We start from the raw sequence: 19,332 nt of genomic DNA on the forward strand, positions 1-19,332 counted from the left end.
TATTTTCATTCGTGATCTTAATCAGTGTGTAGAAGGAAATTCTACATATACTGTATACATGTATGATGAAAATCAATAATGAAAAACACATAGTTTAAATCTATTTAAGGAATGACTGTTATATTTTATCTGTCAATGAAGAAATAACATAAGCGGGTTATTTAAAAAAGTGCCCATTTTTAATGGTATTTGGACATGTTGGAATAGACATACAAAATATAACAGTCATTCCTTATTATCTTATTCTTAATTGCATTTTAAACCGGAGTAAATCATGAAAAAACGTTGATGACGTCATGGTCATATGACAAAACGACGTATTTGTGCTGATAGACGAAACACTGTCAGCCAATTAGAAGAAGCGTTACATTCAAAATAAAATGATTAAATGTGGTTGGTAATACGAAGTTGATGTAAAAAATGTAATAATGAAACAGAGACAAAATCTCAGTAACAAGGCTTCTATTTAGGTTTTGTCATGTTTTAAATAGATAATAAGTCTGTCTAAATGTAAAAGATAGTACCGAGTAAAACAAAGATAAATGATTAAGATTATAACACAATGCTGACTGTTGTATCTCTATTTTTGATATGGTTATCTATCTAATCTGTTTTTTTGTTCGCACATTGTTGTCTATATCATGGAATTTAATGCGACGCTTGAATAGCTAGCTATAAAATCATGTTTCAAAAGGAAATGTTTGTACCAGGTCGGTTAAATGACATTTATTTTTCATTCGTTTGATATATTTGAGCTTTTGATTGTGCCATTGGATAAGGGACTTCCTGTTTTGAATTTTAATCGGAGTTCGTTTTTTTTTTGTTATTTATATTTATTTATAGTCTACTGCTGACAAATGTAAATATGTTCATAAAAATATACATGTATACACAGGTAAAAATAATATCTAATGTGTTGATTGTAGACAAAGCATAGCCAGGGGAATCAAACATTCATTTTCCTTTGCTTCGGGAGATATGAAGATTTGATCACCTTCGAAAAATCATATGTCCCTCGGACAGAGTCCTCGTGAAAATGTGAATATTCGTGGAAGAATATATCTCCCTGAGGTACGGGAAATAAATGTATAATATTTTATAAATATGTTATAACATTAACAAATCTAGAAGGGTAACATTGGGAAAACTCAATAAAAAATATATTGTATATAAAATTGGTATTTTTGCAAAAATGACATGGTATGTGAGAGTTGTTCTTTTCCTGAACATAATCGAATTATAAGATACTATCAGGTTGTGATCATTTCTTACATCCGATTCAATACTTAAAATGACGAGCACTGTCGTTAGGTAACAGTTAACAGATACCACTATAAAAAACAAGAAGAAAAAAAAACAGCTAATAAAATATTTGTCTCAAAAAAAAAGTATCAATTAGAAAAATTAATTAATGATAGAATATCGTTGAGTTTGTCAAATCCATTCATAGATAATTTAGAATTTAGAGCTTGACATATTAAATTAACACCAGTCTTATATTAAAGACACTATCTAGAAATGTTTGGGACTTTTTGTTTTCAATGTGTTGTTTAGTTGCTGTCCAGTTCACTTCACTTTACATGTTATGCTACGGGTTACGATGTACTTAATTTTTATTCATTCATTAATTTATCATATCCGTTAGCTTCCGTTAGTAAGTAAAATGGAACTCCATCCCATTTTGTTAAGTGTCAATATTTCCCGTTCGCCATTTTGAATATATTACATTGTATGCGGAAGCTGTTCTTTTCCCTAACTTTATACTAGGAGTATTTCATAAAACAACCAGGTAGTGGTCATCTTTAATTTCCGATTTATTACTAAAATGGCCGCCGCTAGCGTGTAACAACAGTTAACAGTTAACACAAAAAAGAAGAAGAAGAAAAAAAAAGAGGTAAATAAAAAATTTGACAAGAAAGTAAGTATCAACATGATCACGTAGGAGAAGATGTTAAAGATAGAGTATCATTGAGTTTGTGAAATTCATTTATTACTAAATTATACAATAGAACTTGACATATTGTATTAACACCTGTCTTATGTTGACGACCTTTGATTTGCAATATGTTGTTAAGTTGCTGTCACCTTCACTTCACTCTCCATAGTCCTCAACCATTATGATCATTTTGTAAACGTGTGAACGGAAGTATAAGTTTTTCGTATATCTAATTCATTCGGCAGACTTTCAAGGGGATAAAAATAGCATGCTTCAGTTGCAATCTACATGTACATATAAATCAAACTTTTTCAACTGATTTTTACAGTTCGTTCTTATGTTGTACTGTTATACCACTGTCCCAGGTTAGGGGAAGGGTTGGGATCCCGCTAACATGTTTAACCCCGCCACATTATTTATGTATGTGTCTATCCCAAGTCAGGAGCCTGTAATTCAGTGGTTGTCGTTTGTTCATGTGTTACATATTTGTTTTTCGTTCGGATTTTTTTATATATATATATAAATAAGGCCGTTCGTGTTGTCGTTTGAAATGTTTTACATTGACTTATCGGGCCCTTTTATAGCTGACTATGCGGTTTGTGCTTTGCTCATTGTTGAAGGCCGTACTGTGACCTCTATTTGTTATTTTCTGTGTTATTTTAGTCTCTTATGGACAGTTGTCTCATAGGCAAGCATACCACATCTTCTTGTTTTATAGTTATGATAAAAATCAGATCCATCCCATCGTTTTCCGTATAATTATTAAGCATCAAGAAAATCGGTAAACATTGGCAGACGAAAACATATAAAAGTTATAGAAAATGAAAAATGAATGTATTGCTTCTACATTTTCTACACAATAGAGTATCTTGTCTTATTGGTTTCCGTTATGGGGTAACTGTTTCACAGATGATATCGGATATGTTCCTTATGTCGTAACTACAACCCCCTTCCATTTTCACGAATTTGACCTATAGCTACCGTAATAGAATATTTACCAGATTTGTAATATTTTTAGACTATTGATACTATATTCCCGTGCTTGTATATCCTATCATGATTTCCTTGATAGAGGGTTGCTGCTATTTTAAAGGAAGCTATTAAACCTAGAGTTCCTAATGGTGAATTTGAGTTCATCCATTCGTTAATTTTAAGGACGCCGTCACGAGTTGGTTGACCGTTATGAAATAACCATTTTACAGATGATATCGGGTATAGTCCTTATGTCGTTATTACAATCCCATTCTTTTTTCACGAACGTGACCTACCGAATTAGACTATTTATCTTGTAAGCCATATCATAAGCAGCACGACGGGTGTCACATATTGAGCAGGATCTGTTTACCCTTCCGGAGCACCTGAGATTACCCCTAGTTTTATGTGTGGTTTTTGTGCATTAGTCTTTAGTTTTCTTTGTTGTGTCTTGTGTACTATTATTTGTCTGTTTGTCTTTTTCATTTTTAGCCATTGCGTTTTCACTTTATTTTCGATCTATGAGTTTGACTTTCCCTCTGGTATCTTTCTCGCCCCTCTTTTATCTCTTTCTAGTATGTTCTTTGTTTATATTTTTTTTAATTCAAATAACGTCATTTTTTGAATGTCTGACAATCTAACCGACTGTACAATCACTTGGCAATTTCTAAAGCAATCGTTTAGCCGAAAAAAACGAAATTTATTGTATTAACAATTCATCGTTTGTTACTTGTTTGGCCAGTAAAATTAATCAAGATAAAGTATGCGACTATAACTGATAACTTTAGTAATCTGTTGACGATTAAACTTATACTGTATGTACCTTGTTATGGCCGAAGTAGAGTACCAGTATGAGAGCCAATATAAAAAAAGCATACAATTCTGTAAGCAGATATTAAATTTCCAACACAAGAGCAAAAATAGATTCTTACATTGAAAATTTATTTGTTTATCATTCGAGAAACAGATTCTTGCATAGTTGCTCGTGGGTTATCGGATTTATCCAATTGAGATAGTTAAATAGTCGATTTTTTTTAAGTCCGAGCCTTTTAATAATTAAAGTATCGAGATTGGATAAATCCGATAATTCAAGAGTAACTATGTAAGAATCATTTTCTCAAATGATTATCAAATAGATTTTCAATGTAAGAAACTATATTTACTTTTGTGTTGGAAAACAGAGTTGAAGTGGCAGAGTAATTATACAGAAATTATCAAACATCTGCATCTATTGGATTAAAGGTTAAGAATATCTCCTGCTTTTAATCATTAATGTGGCTGGGGTGTCTATAATTTAAATAGACATAAAAAAAAAATTATTTGTCAAAATGAAGTTTTATTCATGTTTTTTTTTTCAATAATATAATAAAAAGTATGGGTCACCGGACTTTTTTTCACGCTACAGGTTGTGCAAAATTGTCAGATTATGTATAGATTGTGCATGGAAAATCAATTCTTGTGTGATGAAAAGAAAACCACCTGATGGGAATTGTAAGGCATGATTTGAGAAGATAACATGCCTTCAAATAAGAAAAAGAAAAATGGGGTCGACGAACTTGTTTTCTTGCTACAGATTAAAATAGGTCAATTCACAACACTTTCTATTATAAAAAATAATTTATCTAAGTTATATCCCCGTATTTGGCAAAGTTGATTCTTTTTTAATTAAACACAAGTAAGTTATTTATGAGAAATTACAGCCGTATTTGTGATAAAACAAACAATTTTCTATGTTTACATCAAAAGTCTTATACATAAATTACATACTACATGTACTCTCAAAATTTTCACAATTTATCAAAGATCTAGACCAACGTTATCTGCTCCTTCAAAATCCAAGAATGAGGAATACATCCCAGCCTCCGTCCGTGTTTTTTACCTATAAAATGTAAAATACAAATTAGTTATAATACATATAAAGAATAAAAACCAAGAAGTAAAAAGGAACATCTGTAAAAATGCCAATAAAACTTGTATTAAAGATTATCATTTTTTTATTTAATGTCTTTTAGAATGGCATCTGCGTTATCAGCAATATCAAAAGAGGAAATTAATTTTCTTAGAGTCGCCAATTTGTTGATAAGACATTCACCAAAGGCTGTTAGAATCTTATTTGATAGGGAGTTTAATCCAAGTGGGTTGACATCAGTGCTGTCAAAGAACAGGAGTAAACTTGATAAGTTGAAAAAGAAACATGTCATTACACAGACGCAGTGGAACTTGTTGTTTCCTTCAGGTGAATATACTTACATGTAGGATGTACTTGTTTATATTTACATTTGGTCCTCTTCCAATTAACCAAAAAGAAGCAAACCAGTCATATAGTTGAGGTCAAAACGAGAATTATAAAAATAAAAGTTTGAAAGGAAATGATAAAAAAAATAGTCTGCAATTCTATGTACAAACCTTAAGATAAAGACAAAAAACAAAACTGACAAAAACATGGGTTTTCGCTCGATCCGTCATGTTGCTTATTAAACGTAAAAAAGCAAAGAAACTATTGCATGATTGCGTCTTTGACAGATACATATGTAACTGTTAAAAACCTGATTTCCACTTCATTTTGAACCAGTATCTTCCATTTGACAGGAAATTATCTTTTGAAGACACTATGATAAGAAATTCCAATAAATAAGAAAAGATAGTATCAATTTGTATTTTTTGGTCCATATATATTCTGTTACTGAAAGCAATGCGTATGAAGCCAAAGGCACTTTCAAACGCATTGGTCGAAAATAAACTGACAACCCCATGGCTAAAAAAGAAATAGACAAACAGAGAAATAACAGTACACACAACACAACACAGAGAACCAAATGCTGAGCAACACTAACCCAATCAACATACTGAGGATGATCTTAGGTGCTCCTGAAAGGTAAGCAGATTTTGCTTCACATGTTGTACCCATCGTGGTGCTAATGAAAGTACAAACCTGTTGATAAGTCTAATTTGGTAGATCACATTCAAGGAATAGGGAACAAAATTGTAGTTACGATATTGGGACAAATCCATAACGGTCAACTCATGATGGTGTCATTTCAATTTACGAAGGTCCGATTTCAACTTCACTACTTGAAACTCTTGGTTTAATATCCCCCTTTTAGCCTCTATCTCTGTCAGGAAAACTAATATAAAGCTAATAACAGCTAACATTAAACTATTCCAAGATCTCATCACAAGGTTTAATCCATAGTCTTTTAAAATCATTTTATTGAACAGATCTTTAAGTTAACATGGATTGTATCTTAATTTACCGACTCTAAAACAAACATCAACGTAATTATTAGAATAAACTAGCTGTCCTTTAAGTTCCATATTGACTGCAGGTGCAACCAAACTTCAAAACCATACATTCATGACATTGTAGCTGTACAATAATGCAGACGAAAAGTAAAATTCAAAAAACTTCGAGATACAGGTTTTAGAATTAACAAATATACATAACGTACATACTCTTCTATAACGTCACTTCAAACACGACTTGCTGCACTCAAGACGATTCCACTACCACGAGACCATCAAAGCTGTAAATCAAATTGAAAATAATCTCACCTCATTATGTATGCGATATAAATTTTATGTCTATTAAATAAAAGTTCTGTTTCGTATTTATTAGGTTCCCTTCCAGACTCCAGTAATTTTGATCTAACATTGATGGTGTGTCTTCTTCGAAACCTGACAAAAATAGCAATTCAGGACCAGCTACCACAACCATCTGACTTCAGTGAAGGAGCGGCTGTATCTAGGATAAAGTTTTACCGGAATCAAGTTGCCCATTCTGACTCTGGTGCGATGTCTGACTCAGATTTCAGTAAAACCTTTGATGAAGTGTCTATGGTAAGAGGCACTCAAACGTTTAAGGATATTTACAAACTATTCACACCGATTGCAAAATCATCCATAATTTGAACACAACTAATTTAAAATTCGAGAATGCAACCTTTATAACAACTATTGGTCGCAAAATGGCTGCTTTCAAAAACGAGCATTGCCATCCCCCTTTACAAGCTATAAAAGTCTTTAAAAAATCCGAAAAATGTAAAGGAAGGCAACATCAAAAGGCAACCATTTGTATGTAGTCTCTTTTGTAGCGAACTTAGCACATACGAATACAATCATTTTAAATGTTGTTGGGGGCACCCAATCACTCTAGTATAGTACAGTACAGTTATTTAAACACATCAATTTACAAAATCAGGTGAAAATAGTTTGACTTTAGATATGCACCACTCAGAAAAATCACTTGCACTAAAAAAACAGACAAAAATTATCGATCTAAGAGTAATATCGTTTATTGAGAGCAACACCAAAACTTAATTTCAATTTAAAATCAGCAATACTTTACCACCTTTCAATAGTAATTAGGACATCTCAAACGGATTAGGCGTACAGACCCCATAAACAATTGAAAAAAACCCATTATTTTGTACAATTCTAATTAAAGGTACTTGAAAGAGATAAATTTAAAACAAATAACATGATTAATTAATTACATTTGATGTGACATTATATGAGGTGTATTTGCCGATGAATATGATTACCCTGAAACCCGCAATATAGCACATTTCCCTAATGATTAGAAATGCATAGTAAATGCAGGAATGAATTGAACATCAATAGATTTGATATACTGTATAACATTCATAAACTGAAAGACATTTTACATAAGCTAGAATTGAATATTAAATGAAAGAGTCCGAATTCACAAGGAACAAATATAATATGACCAATACAGGCATATTTTGATTGAGTAGACACACAAGTGCAGCAAGGGGGGACGATAAATACCAACATAAAATGGAATAGTATTTCATACAAATATTTAAACCAAAACTAAACGTTTAAAGCACGAGTGATATAGATTAACAAACAACTACGTAGCACCAGTCGTCTTCTTTACGGTAACTAGTCCCTTATGTCTGTTTATTTTGCCCACACATTGTTGTCAATATAACGGAATTCTATGCAAATGTCATACAGGTGAGGGGTTTGTTAACTATAAAACCACTTTTATTCAACATTTTTAACATGAGGAAATGCATGTACTAAGTTAGAAAATGGACAGTTGTTTTCTATTCATTTAATGTGTTGAGCTTTTGATTTTGTCATCTGAGAAATGACTTTTCGTTTTGAATTTTCCATGGTGTTAATTTTTTTTTGTGTTTTTGACTTCATAACAATAGAGCCTTAATCTTGCTATGTTCTTATAGAATGAAGGAAGCACACGCAAAAAAAGCAATCGTTTTTCTAAAAGAAATTCTAGAATATATACATGTATCATTCTGTACATTGTTTTGTTTCGTATGCAATACTATTACCGATAAAATATATAAACCTATTTTATAATAGGACTAAAGTAGACAAATTTTACGCACTCTGGGGTATATGACTTTCGGCAAAGCTTCTAAATCGTTAAACATGGTCTATAATGGATGCAATGGTCACTGATTTCACCTAATATACTATTGTGTTTTCCTAATATGTACAAACGCAAGTAGCACTGAAAAATCTTCATTTATTTCAGGCAATAGAAATTATCTGCCCTTCTATGAAATCAGATTGCAAGACATTAAAAGATGCTGACATAGATCATTCGGTCCATAATATCTACGTAGAGTTTGTCAAGAAGGAAAAACAAATGGAAGAAATGAAACAGCAACAGGAAGAACTTGTTGCCCAAGTTGAAATCTTGAACGTTGAAAGGCAGAATATAGAAGGTAATTTTCAAAGAGCATACATTAGATGAATTGAAAAGGATATATGTAGAAAATATTTCTTTTATTCGTTCAAAGAGGATGCAATCAATTTGATCACTCATTGTTTCTACACTTTGAAAAAAAGATGTTCATGATACTTCACTGAACCGCAAACAAGTCTATGACCCACAAAATATGAAACATAAAAATTCAACGTTCGGTCTTCCTAATCAGCCAAGTTTTTATGCAATCAACCAAACGTTTAATTGTCCTTTATCGTCCTTATACGTTACATTGATTGATCGACATTAATTTTTTTAAGGTGCATATTTACACAATAGGGGTATACAAGATATTGAGCAGTCGACAGAAAATATTTCAAAACAGAAACACATCATTACTTGTTTGTTTCCTAAAACGGTATTCTTGTGCACAAGGGACACTTTGTTTTTGGTAAATGAACTCGGAGTATGCCTGTTCCTATGAAGGAACATACATGTTGTGATTTGCACTTGACGAAGCATTACCCGATTAGTTATCGACCGTGCTGTTTGGATAACAGCAATATACAATTCCTAACCTAGATATGGTATTATAGATGAACGAAAATATATCTTATAGTATATAATCATGTACATGTATCTTAGACCAAAATATCAATCAGTAAATATCCAACATTCAAATGATTTAGTGTAAAGACGTCATAAACAGTCAGAGAAAAACATGACCTTGTGCAATGTCAAACTATTAGTATCGACATATTGTAGCACCGTGGAATTTTATATGTATAATATTTAGTATGGTTTAAATTAATTGACAACAAAATCAATCTTTACACCAATAAAATAATATTCAAAGATTTTTAAAATAACAGTGTCGAAAGGTAACCTCTTAGAATAAGTTTATTTATAGTATTGATTAGTTTACCTGGATCATATCTTAATTTCCGGGCTCGTTTTATAACATCACTGTGAAATCTAGAATATGATATACCGTTTGAAATAGTGTTTTACAGGTAAAGTCAAACTGGCAGACCAGATCCTTGTATCTATAAACAAAATAAGATACAGTTTTAAGTTTGCTGTGGTTACGAAATTACTGGCTTAATAATTTACTAGTTATACATAGATTACGCTCATTAGATTCCTAAAACGTCACTACAGACACCAAATGACACCGTAAGACGGTACTAAAGGAATATTTCCGCCAAAAAAAAAAATTAACAATAGGGACCCAAATCATTCCTTTTGTCGTACATTTTTGTGTAGAGTTTTTGGTGTTATACTGAATTATCTAAATCTCGGAAAGGACAATTATGCTTGTTGATATCAGATTTATTTAAATTAAAGTAAGTTCATTTGGGTAAATTTCAGCAGTAAAGTTTGAGAGTTCATCATTATTTAACGAAAAAATCTCATCAAGATGGCGGTTAGTGTTGACTTTATCAATTAAATGGAATTTAGACGGTTCTTTACTAAGTTTGCAAATAAACTGTGATTCAGTAAAGGAACAAGTCTGCTATTAAGGAAGCACAATACAAATATTTTTTTACTTCCAATCTCCAACCTTTAAAATGCTGTAACTTTCTTAAGAATGCATTTGAATTAATAAAAGAGGTATATATATATATATATATATATAAAAGATTCATCTTTAAAATGAATGCAATATTTTTGTTATGCAATCATTATGTAATCAATTATTATGCAATAATGGCAAGATCTGTGTCAGTTCACTTGAATGAATTTAGCTCTTTCATCTCTATAACTATACAGGACATTTTTAACGAGATGTGAATCAACACAGCAGGTACTACAAAAAGGTGTTTCAAATTATCGCTATTGTATTCCATTCTCTCATAAATCTGTAATTAGTGTAAATATCCTTACCACATAAGAGTAGATAATGTTTGAATAGGTGCAAAATTTGATCTATATATTCTTTCCAAAATCTGACACATGCTTTTGTAGATAATGGCTCTAGGAACAACATACAATAAAATCAACCCTCAGGGGGTAACCATGAAGAAGCTAATTTCAATTGAAAGTGGAAATTCCTTGTAAAATTTGTAGACACAGTTAACATTATTATCGATTACATTATTGTTTAATAATGCTTACATTGTATTAATTTGAAAAAGTAATTCGTAAGAAATCCATAAGTACCACTTTTTATAAATTTTCAAGCATTATAAAAAAAGTTAAAGCATTTTGAAACTGGGGAATTGGAGGAATAAAATCTTTGTATTGAGCTACCTTGAATTCATAAGAAACCTCAAATTAAAAAAAAAAATATGCATATGTTTTTTATAACTAAATAGATAGTTTTCATTATACAACTTATGTACATATACTTTTTTCTGAGGAAAATTCTTTAATTTGTCCACATTTAGAAGAAGTTTACTTATTTTAATTGCTTCCTTCCAGGAAGCAATTCGCCGACATATTTTCCGTATTCTTAGTGACCTGAGCGTAACCCTCCTCGTAAAAATCCGGCGATCGCAATAGGCATGGATCTGTCATTAAAATAAACAATTATCTGATTGTACATGTTAAACACGTGCTCAATACCCATGCTTTTTGTTATTTGTTTACTATAAGGTGACAATCGGTAAACTTCGGCTTCAAAACACGGCATTTAATGAGCAGTCATATTTGTTAAATCATAACAGACAGAGAGAGAAAAAAATTGACGAATAAACGATACATTTGCGTAAAAAAATGAGAAATTCGTGCACAGAGGACTAAGTTTATGATAAATACATGAATTGGTTCAGGAATTGGATAAACATTATTTTTCACCACTCACTCGTTTCATATGACTTTAAAGAGGTACAATTGGTCCACATAAAAATACCTACTAGTTGTCGATAAACTTTATCGCCGAAATATACATTAATGGTGACAGGGAGAAAATTATTTACCTTCCAGTTAGTATATCTAGCATATCTACCTTAATCATTAGTCAAAAAGCTTTATATGAATTGCAGCAGTTAACTTTTCCACCTGATTTATCAATCGACCATTTAATAGGACAGGAACACTTTTTTTATTGTATGGAAGTAGTGTACTATAAAAAGAGCAAAAATCAAACCTACCAACCAAATCACAAACCCCACAATTCACGCAATAATTATTTATCTGAATTATCCAAAGAACTTTTTACACTACAAAAATGGTTTATTCCTCTGTTTTCAAATGTTTTATTACGAAAATCAAGTTTTTTTATATAGATTAGACCGTTGGTTTTCCTTTTAAATGGTTTTACACTAGTTTATTTTTGGGACCCTTTATAGCTTGCTGTTCGATGTGAGCCAGGACTCCGTGTTAACGGTTTTACTTTGACCTATAATGGTTTATATGTATTTGATAGTAGTTAAAGCACTCGTTAAAGGCATAGAAATATTAGTAGTATAACACTTACGAAATGCCGGAATGAAACGATATTCTACGTTTTTTGTGTGTTGTGTAGTAAACCAATACATAGTGGGGACCTTTTAATTTTCTGATGACGCCTTAATGTGAATTAATGTAGTGACATGATAATTTAATTTATGACTCTTTGTGTAGCGTTAGGTATGAAGTAGCATGTATGATTTCATTCTAAACGACTTCCATGTAATGTTTACGTCATACCACCACCACAAAGTGGCTGCTTTGGCGGGCGATACGAACACAAAACGCTTTGCGAGTACTTGAATGTTGTTTTTTAATCCCAGAAAAGGGCTTTTCAAGTGATGTCATATGAAAAGCGGAGAGAAAAAAATCTTCTGTTGACTGACGACTGAACTGTTTTATCTGAAGATAATCTGGATCGAGTTTGTCATTTTCTGGTTTTGCACGGGGATATTTGTTGATATCCACGTACGTTTTTGTTGAACAATCTAGCAGCAGAGGAATTGGATCTTTTACACAATTGTGAAATGTGATTAATTTTGAAGTTGACTTTCGATTTGCGGAAATAAGAAGTGTGGAGAGATTTTTACCTTTCTTTAAATAATAATATCATATTGAACAATCTAGCAGCAGAGGAATTGGATCTTTTACACAATTGTGAAATGTGATTAATTTTGAAGTTGACTTTCGATTTGCGGAAATAAGAAGTGTGGAGAGGTTTTTACCTTTCTTTAAATAATAATATCATATTGATTAAAAGTACATCAGTAAAAGAGGCCGAAAGTCAAGCTTTGAATAAAGTCAAGCTTTGAATAACGATCATAATTACGGGATGAGTAAACCTAAGTAGTGCTATCGAAAAATTCCAATAGAAGGTCCGAGAAGAAAGTTATTTCATTTTGTATTTCTTTAAGACATATCTATCATATATCTACAAATTAAGGAACACAAACTATCAATTAGAAGGTCATGAGTTTTCCAAGAAAAACAATCAATTAACTATATATTTTGAATGACATGATATCAAGTAGGCTTTTCATCTATTATAATGAATTATTTCTTTTTTTTACTATAATACAGATGTTGTGTTTGCGTTTCATGTGTGTGTCCTTGTGTGTGTCCGTCCTTCGCTATACTTAGGCTTTTATTTATGAGTTGGTTTGTGTGAAACAATAGGCATTTACCTTCATCAGGAACGCTCGCAGCAAAATTTGTAAAACCCAGGAATGTCTAAAGACCAAAACAAATAATACCAAATACGTGTTTTAAAAATAGTCGTTTCACCAAATTAATAATCTTTTAAATTCTAAACAAATATATTATCAAATTATTAGACAAATGTTTAAGGGTATACATCTATGACATTATTTTTCATATTCCGAAATGTGGAATTCAATAACCAATGAATTCATACAGTCGTTGATCTTTAAAATTATAGTCACCATTATATGGTTTAGTATTAATATTTACATGCACATTTCAGATATCCAAACAGAAGAAATCTCAGATTGGAAAAAGAAATTAGAGACGTTCTATGTGACTGAAGCTGCTAACAGATTAATCAAAGTGGTCAAAGACAAGCAATGCAATATTATAACAGGTGTTCCCGGGTCTGGCAAATCTGTAATTGCTTATCATGTAGCCATATACATGCAAGAAACAGAAGGCTACACAGTTGTACCAATATGGTTACCATCAGAACTGATGAAATTGGCAAATTCAAATGCTAAACAACTTTTTGTTTTTGATGATGTTTTCGGTAAATATTCTTTGAATGAATTCAACCTTAACTGCTGGGAATCTGAGACAAGACGTATAAAGATGTTATTGAACAACAAAATCCTTAAAGTTTTGGTGACATGTAGATCCTATTTATATGACAATGTTAGAGACAGCTTATCTTCTCAATCATTTGAACAATTTAACTTGCAGTCAGATGAAATTAATTTGTCGTTATCTGAAAGAAAAGAAATCAGTAAATTGTATTTAACTGACGACATTGTTAGTCACCTGAATGACGAAACTTTTATGATGTACAACTTTTTTCCTTTACTTTGTGTTATGTTTAAAGAAAAGAATATGGACAATGCTGATTTCTTTCAAAACCCTAATCAGTTTATAGAAAACGAAATTGACAACTTTAAAAGTGAAAGGGATTTATCGTTTATAGGTCTATCACTCTTGGTTTTATCTAGTAACTCGATCGAGAAAGACGGTCTTCAGATTGGAAAGGAAAAATACGATAGAATATTACAAGATTTATTTGATGAATTGGATATCAGAAAATGTCCGTCAAAAACTTCAATTTTGTTAAGACTTCAACATTTAAAAAATATGTATCTTGAAGAAACAGAATCTACATTCTGTACAAAACATGATAAAATTTTTGACATTGTTTCTCACAGCGTAGGAAATGTTTTGATTCGCTGTGTTTTAAGACACGGAGAATCGGCGTTCATAAGTAGTAGGTGTCAGTTAATTTCTCTCAATGAACAACACGGCGACTGTACCATAATGATTGCAAACGAATTAGAAACAATGTATTTCGAACGTATATTGAAAGACATTGAAAATGGGCATAACTGGGAGGTTTTTGCAAGCATTCAAATGAAATTTGAAAAATATAGAAATTTATTAATTCAATACTTGGGAAAATCCCATAAGAAATTGCCTTCATCAAGAATTGATTACACAACTCCATTGCATGTCACTGCGGCCAAAGGTTATTACCATATCGCTAAATATTTACTCGAAAATGATAATAAACAGATACGCTCACTTGATGATAAAAATAGGACTCCTTTACACTATGCTTCCATGAATGGTCATCATGAAATTGCACAACTATTGCTTAGTAACAGTGCTAAAATTAATCAGAGTGACTATGACGAATATACTCCTCTGCTCTGCAGTTGTAATAATGAATATGTACAGGTAGTTGAAATATTGTTAAAATGGAAAGCAAATGTAAATAGCTGTGATAAATATGGTTGGTCTCCACTACACATGGCAGCGTGTGATGGAAATACCGACCTTATCAAACTACTAGTTCAGCATAAAGCAAAAGTGAACAAGCAAATGAATAAATGAATGACGCCAATGTACTTAGCTTGTAAGGAAAACCATTTAGAAGCCATTAAAATGTTGGTTAGTTATAAGGCTGACATAAACATACGTGAGAAAAGTAGATGGAGTTCGTTACATACTGCTTCTTATTCCAACTATAAGGAAGTAGTTGCGTATCTATGTGATCAAAATGCTGCGGGAATAAACCTTTCGAATAAAAAAGGCTCATCGCCATTACATCTTGCTTGTCAAAGAGGCAATGAAGACATAGTTACATTATTATTAAGACATGGTGCTTCCATTAATCATTGCAATGAAAAGAGATTAACCCCGTTTCAGTTAGCTTGTTCTAATGGAAATACAAATATTGTAGAACTAGTAATTGAAATGGGCGCAATTGATAATAAAGTTATCGAACATGGAAACTTACTTTTAGCTTGTAAAGGATGGCATAATGAAACAGCTGTGGTATTACTTGAAAATGGCGCAGGAGTAAACAATCATGATGAAAATGCTCGAACTTCACTATTCATTGCTGCTGAAGACGGAAATATAGATCTTATTAAAATTTTGATGGAACATGATGCAGATGTTAACTTTCAAATGAATAATGGAATGACACCAGTTCATGTAGCTTGTGAAACTAATCATTTAGAAGCAGTCAAAATGTTGGTCAAATATAAGGCTGACATAAACAAATGTGAGGAAACTGGATGGACTCCATTACATATTGCTTCGCATGCCAACCATACGGAAGTAGTTGCGTATCTTTGTGAAAACAGTTCTGCAGTAATAAACCTTATTGACTAAGAAGGCGAATCACGATTACATTTGGCTTGTAAAGAAGGTAACACAAGTATTGTAGAACTACTAATTAAAGCGGGTGCAGTAGTTAATAAAGTTAACGGAACTGGAAACTCTCCATTACTTTTAGCTTGTAACGATCGATATAAAGAAACAACTTTAGTATTACTTGAAAATGATGCAGATGTAAATTACAGTGATGAAAATGGCCGAACGTCACTTCACTCTGCCGCTGAAGATGAAAATACAAATATCATTAAAATGCTTGTGGACCATGATGCAGATGTAAACTTTCAAATGAATAATGGAATGACACCGATTTATTTCGCTTGTGAAAATAATCATTTAGAAGCAGTCAAAATGTTGGTCAAATATAAGGCTGACATAAACAAATGTGAGGAAACTGGATGGACTCCATTACATATTGCTTCGCGTGCCAACCATCATGAAATAGTTGCATATCTTTGTGAAAACAGTTCTGCAGAAGTAAACCATTTCAATAAATATGGTAAAACACCATTGCATCTTTCTTGTCAAGAAGGTAATGAAGACACAGTAAAATTACTATTAAAACACAGTGCTTCCATTAATTATTGTGACAAGGGGGGCTTCACTCCGCTTCACGTAGCGTGTTCCGAAGGTAATTGCAATATAGTAAAACTGTTATTCAAAGATGATGCAGCAGTAAATCTCCCTGACAGAAATGGGAGAATGCCTTTATATATAGCCTGTCAAACAAAATGTAATGATGTAATCGAATTGTTGCTGACACGTGAAGTAGAAGTTAATAAGGCAGCCCAAGTTCAATCTCAAGAAGGCTGGACACCTCTGCTGGTTTCAGCATCCTCCGGAGATTTGCGTATTACTGAATTGTTATTGAAAAATAATGCAACTGTAAATCTTAATGATTGAAACGGACATACACCTTTATATTACGCTACCCAAAATAAATTTGATGACATCACTGATCTTCTTGTTAGCCATGGAGCCATTTTTAGCGACAGTGATGTACAAAACACAGAATGAAAAAGACGAAAACGATGTTCAGTTCAATGAGCATTTGTGCATATAAGAATTGCAAGAAATTTGAATATTGATACCTTTAACTTGGTTATATTGTTAAGTCTTTATTGTTAAAATCTAAGTTGTGTTCAACTGTCCTAAATATGAAGTCGAACAAACGAAATGAACTGAAGTTATAACTTAGCAATAATTTGAGACCCTTACATAATAAGTGTGGCTCTTTTTGTTTATTTATAAAATTTGTATATAAAATAATTGCAGTTGATTCATTTTTATTTTTATTTTTGTATAGTGAACTTATAAAATTGAAAACAAAAGTTTTAATTTATTTCTATAATAGTATATCAATAGTTTAATTTGCCTTTCAAGATGATAATCAACAATTGGGTAATAAATTCATTGAACAGGTATTATGCATCGACAAAAATTCATAGTTAGTACAATTCAGTTCTTAAAGAGCGTCAAAATTGGTTATAGCTTGCTACGAATATACTTTAAAACTGTGTTATAAAGTATTGTTTCTCAAATAAAAGTGATGTGGAGTTGAACCTTTTTTTACCTTTAGTTAGCGGTTTCTCTGATAATAGTACAACAGTTCATTTTGTAGTCAAGTTGGTGTCCGTTGACATAGTCTACAATACATTTCTTATGGTGGTTATATGATACAATACCTTGGGGTGTCGTGACATTCTTCATCTTTTTAAGATTTGGCATTGAGAATTATAATGATTTTCAACACGATAACGTATTCCTCTGACCATGAAGTTTGGAACACATTATTTTTGAGGATACGGTCGGACACAGAAAAATGTGAACTTTTATTGTACACACAAACACAAATGTTCATCCCATAGTGAAGGAAACGTTTTGAAATGACTGATATACCATAATTCGTCCGTCTATCACCGCTTAACGAGTTATCATGTTATTAAAGCACAGCATTATAATTGACGAAAGAAAGCCCCTTTATAGAGATTGAAAATGTTTGGCTACTTTGTTTCGGACTTACGATACTGTAACGATTATATTTTAGATATGTATTTGTTACACATCGCCATTATCTTCATTAATCCCAAAAATAATAAATATAGGCAACTTTTACAAAAAAATCATTGTCGTTTTATAATTGCGATACTTTTAGAAATTTCAGTCCATTTTTCAAAAGTTATGCCATTTCTTGTGTTTGCCTAAATTCATTTTCTGGGGACTATGCACAATTGATGGAATAGTTAAATTTAACACACTCTTTCTATTGTTATGGGAGTTTGACTGTCTTAAGATTAAAAGGCGTTTTTCAATTGTCAAGAAATAACGTAATTTAAAAATGAAGATGTGGTATGCTTGCCAATGAGACAACTGTCCACAAGAGACCAAAAAGACACAGACATTAACAATTATAGGTCCCCATACGGCTTTCAACAATGAACAAAGGCCATACCGCATAGTCAGCTATAAAAGACCCCGATATGACAATGTAAAACAATTCAAACGAGAAAACTAACGGCCTTAATTTATATAAAAAAAAGGTAACGAAAAACAAATATTTAACACATAAACAAACGACAACCACTAAATTACAGGCTCCTGACTCGGGACAGGCACATACATAAATATTGTGGCGGGGTTAAACATGTCTGCTTTGGGTCAATTTTTATACAAAAAAAATATATAAGATACCAGGCTGATAATTTTTGAAGCCCTTTGCCAGTTTCGACTACAACATACTTATAAGTGACTCCTGAATAAAAACAATTAAATACCAAACAGCCTTTTCTGTTCTACCAGTGATTTTTCCTTTAAATTGTGGGTGAAGGTATTTAATGTTTTGAGGAACGAAATATGATGAAAAAAATGGGGGTCACCGACTTAGTTTTGTCGATCTCAGTTTCGTGTTTTCTCGAATATTAACATGATATTTACTTGTCATCTATTAATCTTTAAAAAAATTCCTTTCTATGAAACCTAGAATAATTCTTATTATGTTGAGCAGTAGATTTGTTTCTATCAAATACAGGTTCAAGAGTTTAAGACTCTCATTGTTTTGATCTTTAAAAATATGATTTATTTCATTCCCTTCAACATTAAAACGTAAAATTGAAAAAACGTTTCTAGTATTAAAAAATATCTATAAATGATTTCTTTATAATAATTCTAAGGGGGAAAGTGCACTCTTCAAAATAAAGGAAAAACAGTGTATGTCACCGACCTTTAAAAAAAGATGTAAATAATTTTCATGTCTTTTTCCCGTTCGTTTGAAGAAAAGAGTTGTCTTTTTCCGGAACATTGAATCCGACGTCATAGTACAAGCTTTCCATGCTGGCACACTATTTGAAAAAAATCGCAAATTGGATGTTTGAATCCCACTTCTTAAATTTCCAAGAATAACAACTATATTCACCTACTTTATTATCCGGTAATACAAGAAATTAAATGAATGTAT

At 31.8% G+C, this 19,332-nt stretch overlaps 2 protein-coding genes across 2 annotated transcripts; both read left to right on the plus strand.

Moving 5' to 3' along the window:
• Positions 1 to 1,697: 1,697 nt before the first annotated feature.
• LOC139500161 (uncharacterized) lies at positions 1,698 to 15,089 on the plus strand. Its single transcript, XM_071288900.1, has 5 exons — positions 1,698 to 1,918; positions 4,921 to 5,144; positions 6,525 to 6,745; positions 8,433 to 8,625; positions 13,483 to 15,089. Exons 2-5 carry the CDS (start codon positions 4,922 to 4,924, stop codon positions 15,087 to 15,089), a joined length of 2,244 nt encoding a protein of 747 aa, XP_071145001.1. The 5' UTR covers positions 1,698 to 1,918; position 4,921.
• LOC139500162 (ankyrin-1-like) lies at positions 15,090 to 16,820 on the plus strand. The gene is made up of 2 exons (XM_071288902.1): positions 15,090 to 15,765; positions 15,880 to 16,820. The coding sequence occupies exons 1-2, from the start codon at positions 15,090 to 15,092 to the stop codon at positions 16,779 to 16,781; spliced, it is 1,578 nt and encodes a 525-aa protein (XP_071145003.1). The 3' UTR covers positions 16,782 to 16,820.
• The last annotated feature ends 2,512 nt before the right edge of the window (positions 16,821 to 19,332 follow it).

The sequence above is a fragment of the Mytilus edulis genome, chromosome 13 (assembly GCF_963676685.1).
Source record: "Mytilus edulis chromosome 13, xbMytEdul2.2, whole genome shotgun sequence".
NCBI classification, from domain to species: Eukaryota; Metazoa; Mollusca; class Bivalvia; order Mytilida; family Mytilidae; genus Mytilus; species Mytilus edulis.

Coding starts and splice junctions, on each gene's coding strand:
- LOC139500161 (XM_071288900.1), top strand. CDS start 4,922: ATGGCATCTGCGTTATCAGCAATATCAAAAGAGGAAATTAATTTTCTT. Junction 5,145..6,524: donor GAACTTGTTGTTTCCTTCAG/GTGAATATACTT, acceptor CGTATTTATTAG/GTTCCCTTCCAGACTCCAGT. Junction 6,746..8,432: donor CCTTTGATGAAGTGTCTATG/GTAAGAGGCACT, acceptor CATTTATTTCAG/GCAATAGAAATTATCTGCCC.
- LOC139500162 (XM_071288902.1), top strand. CDS start 15,090: ATGACGCCAATGTACTTAGCTTGTAAGGAAAACCATTTAGAAGCCATT. Junction 15,766..15,879: donor TAAGGCTGACATAAACAAAT/GTGAGGAAACTG, acceptor TTGACTAAGAAG/GCGAATCACGATTACATTTG.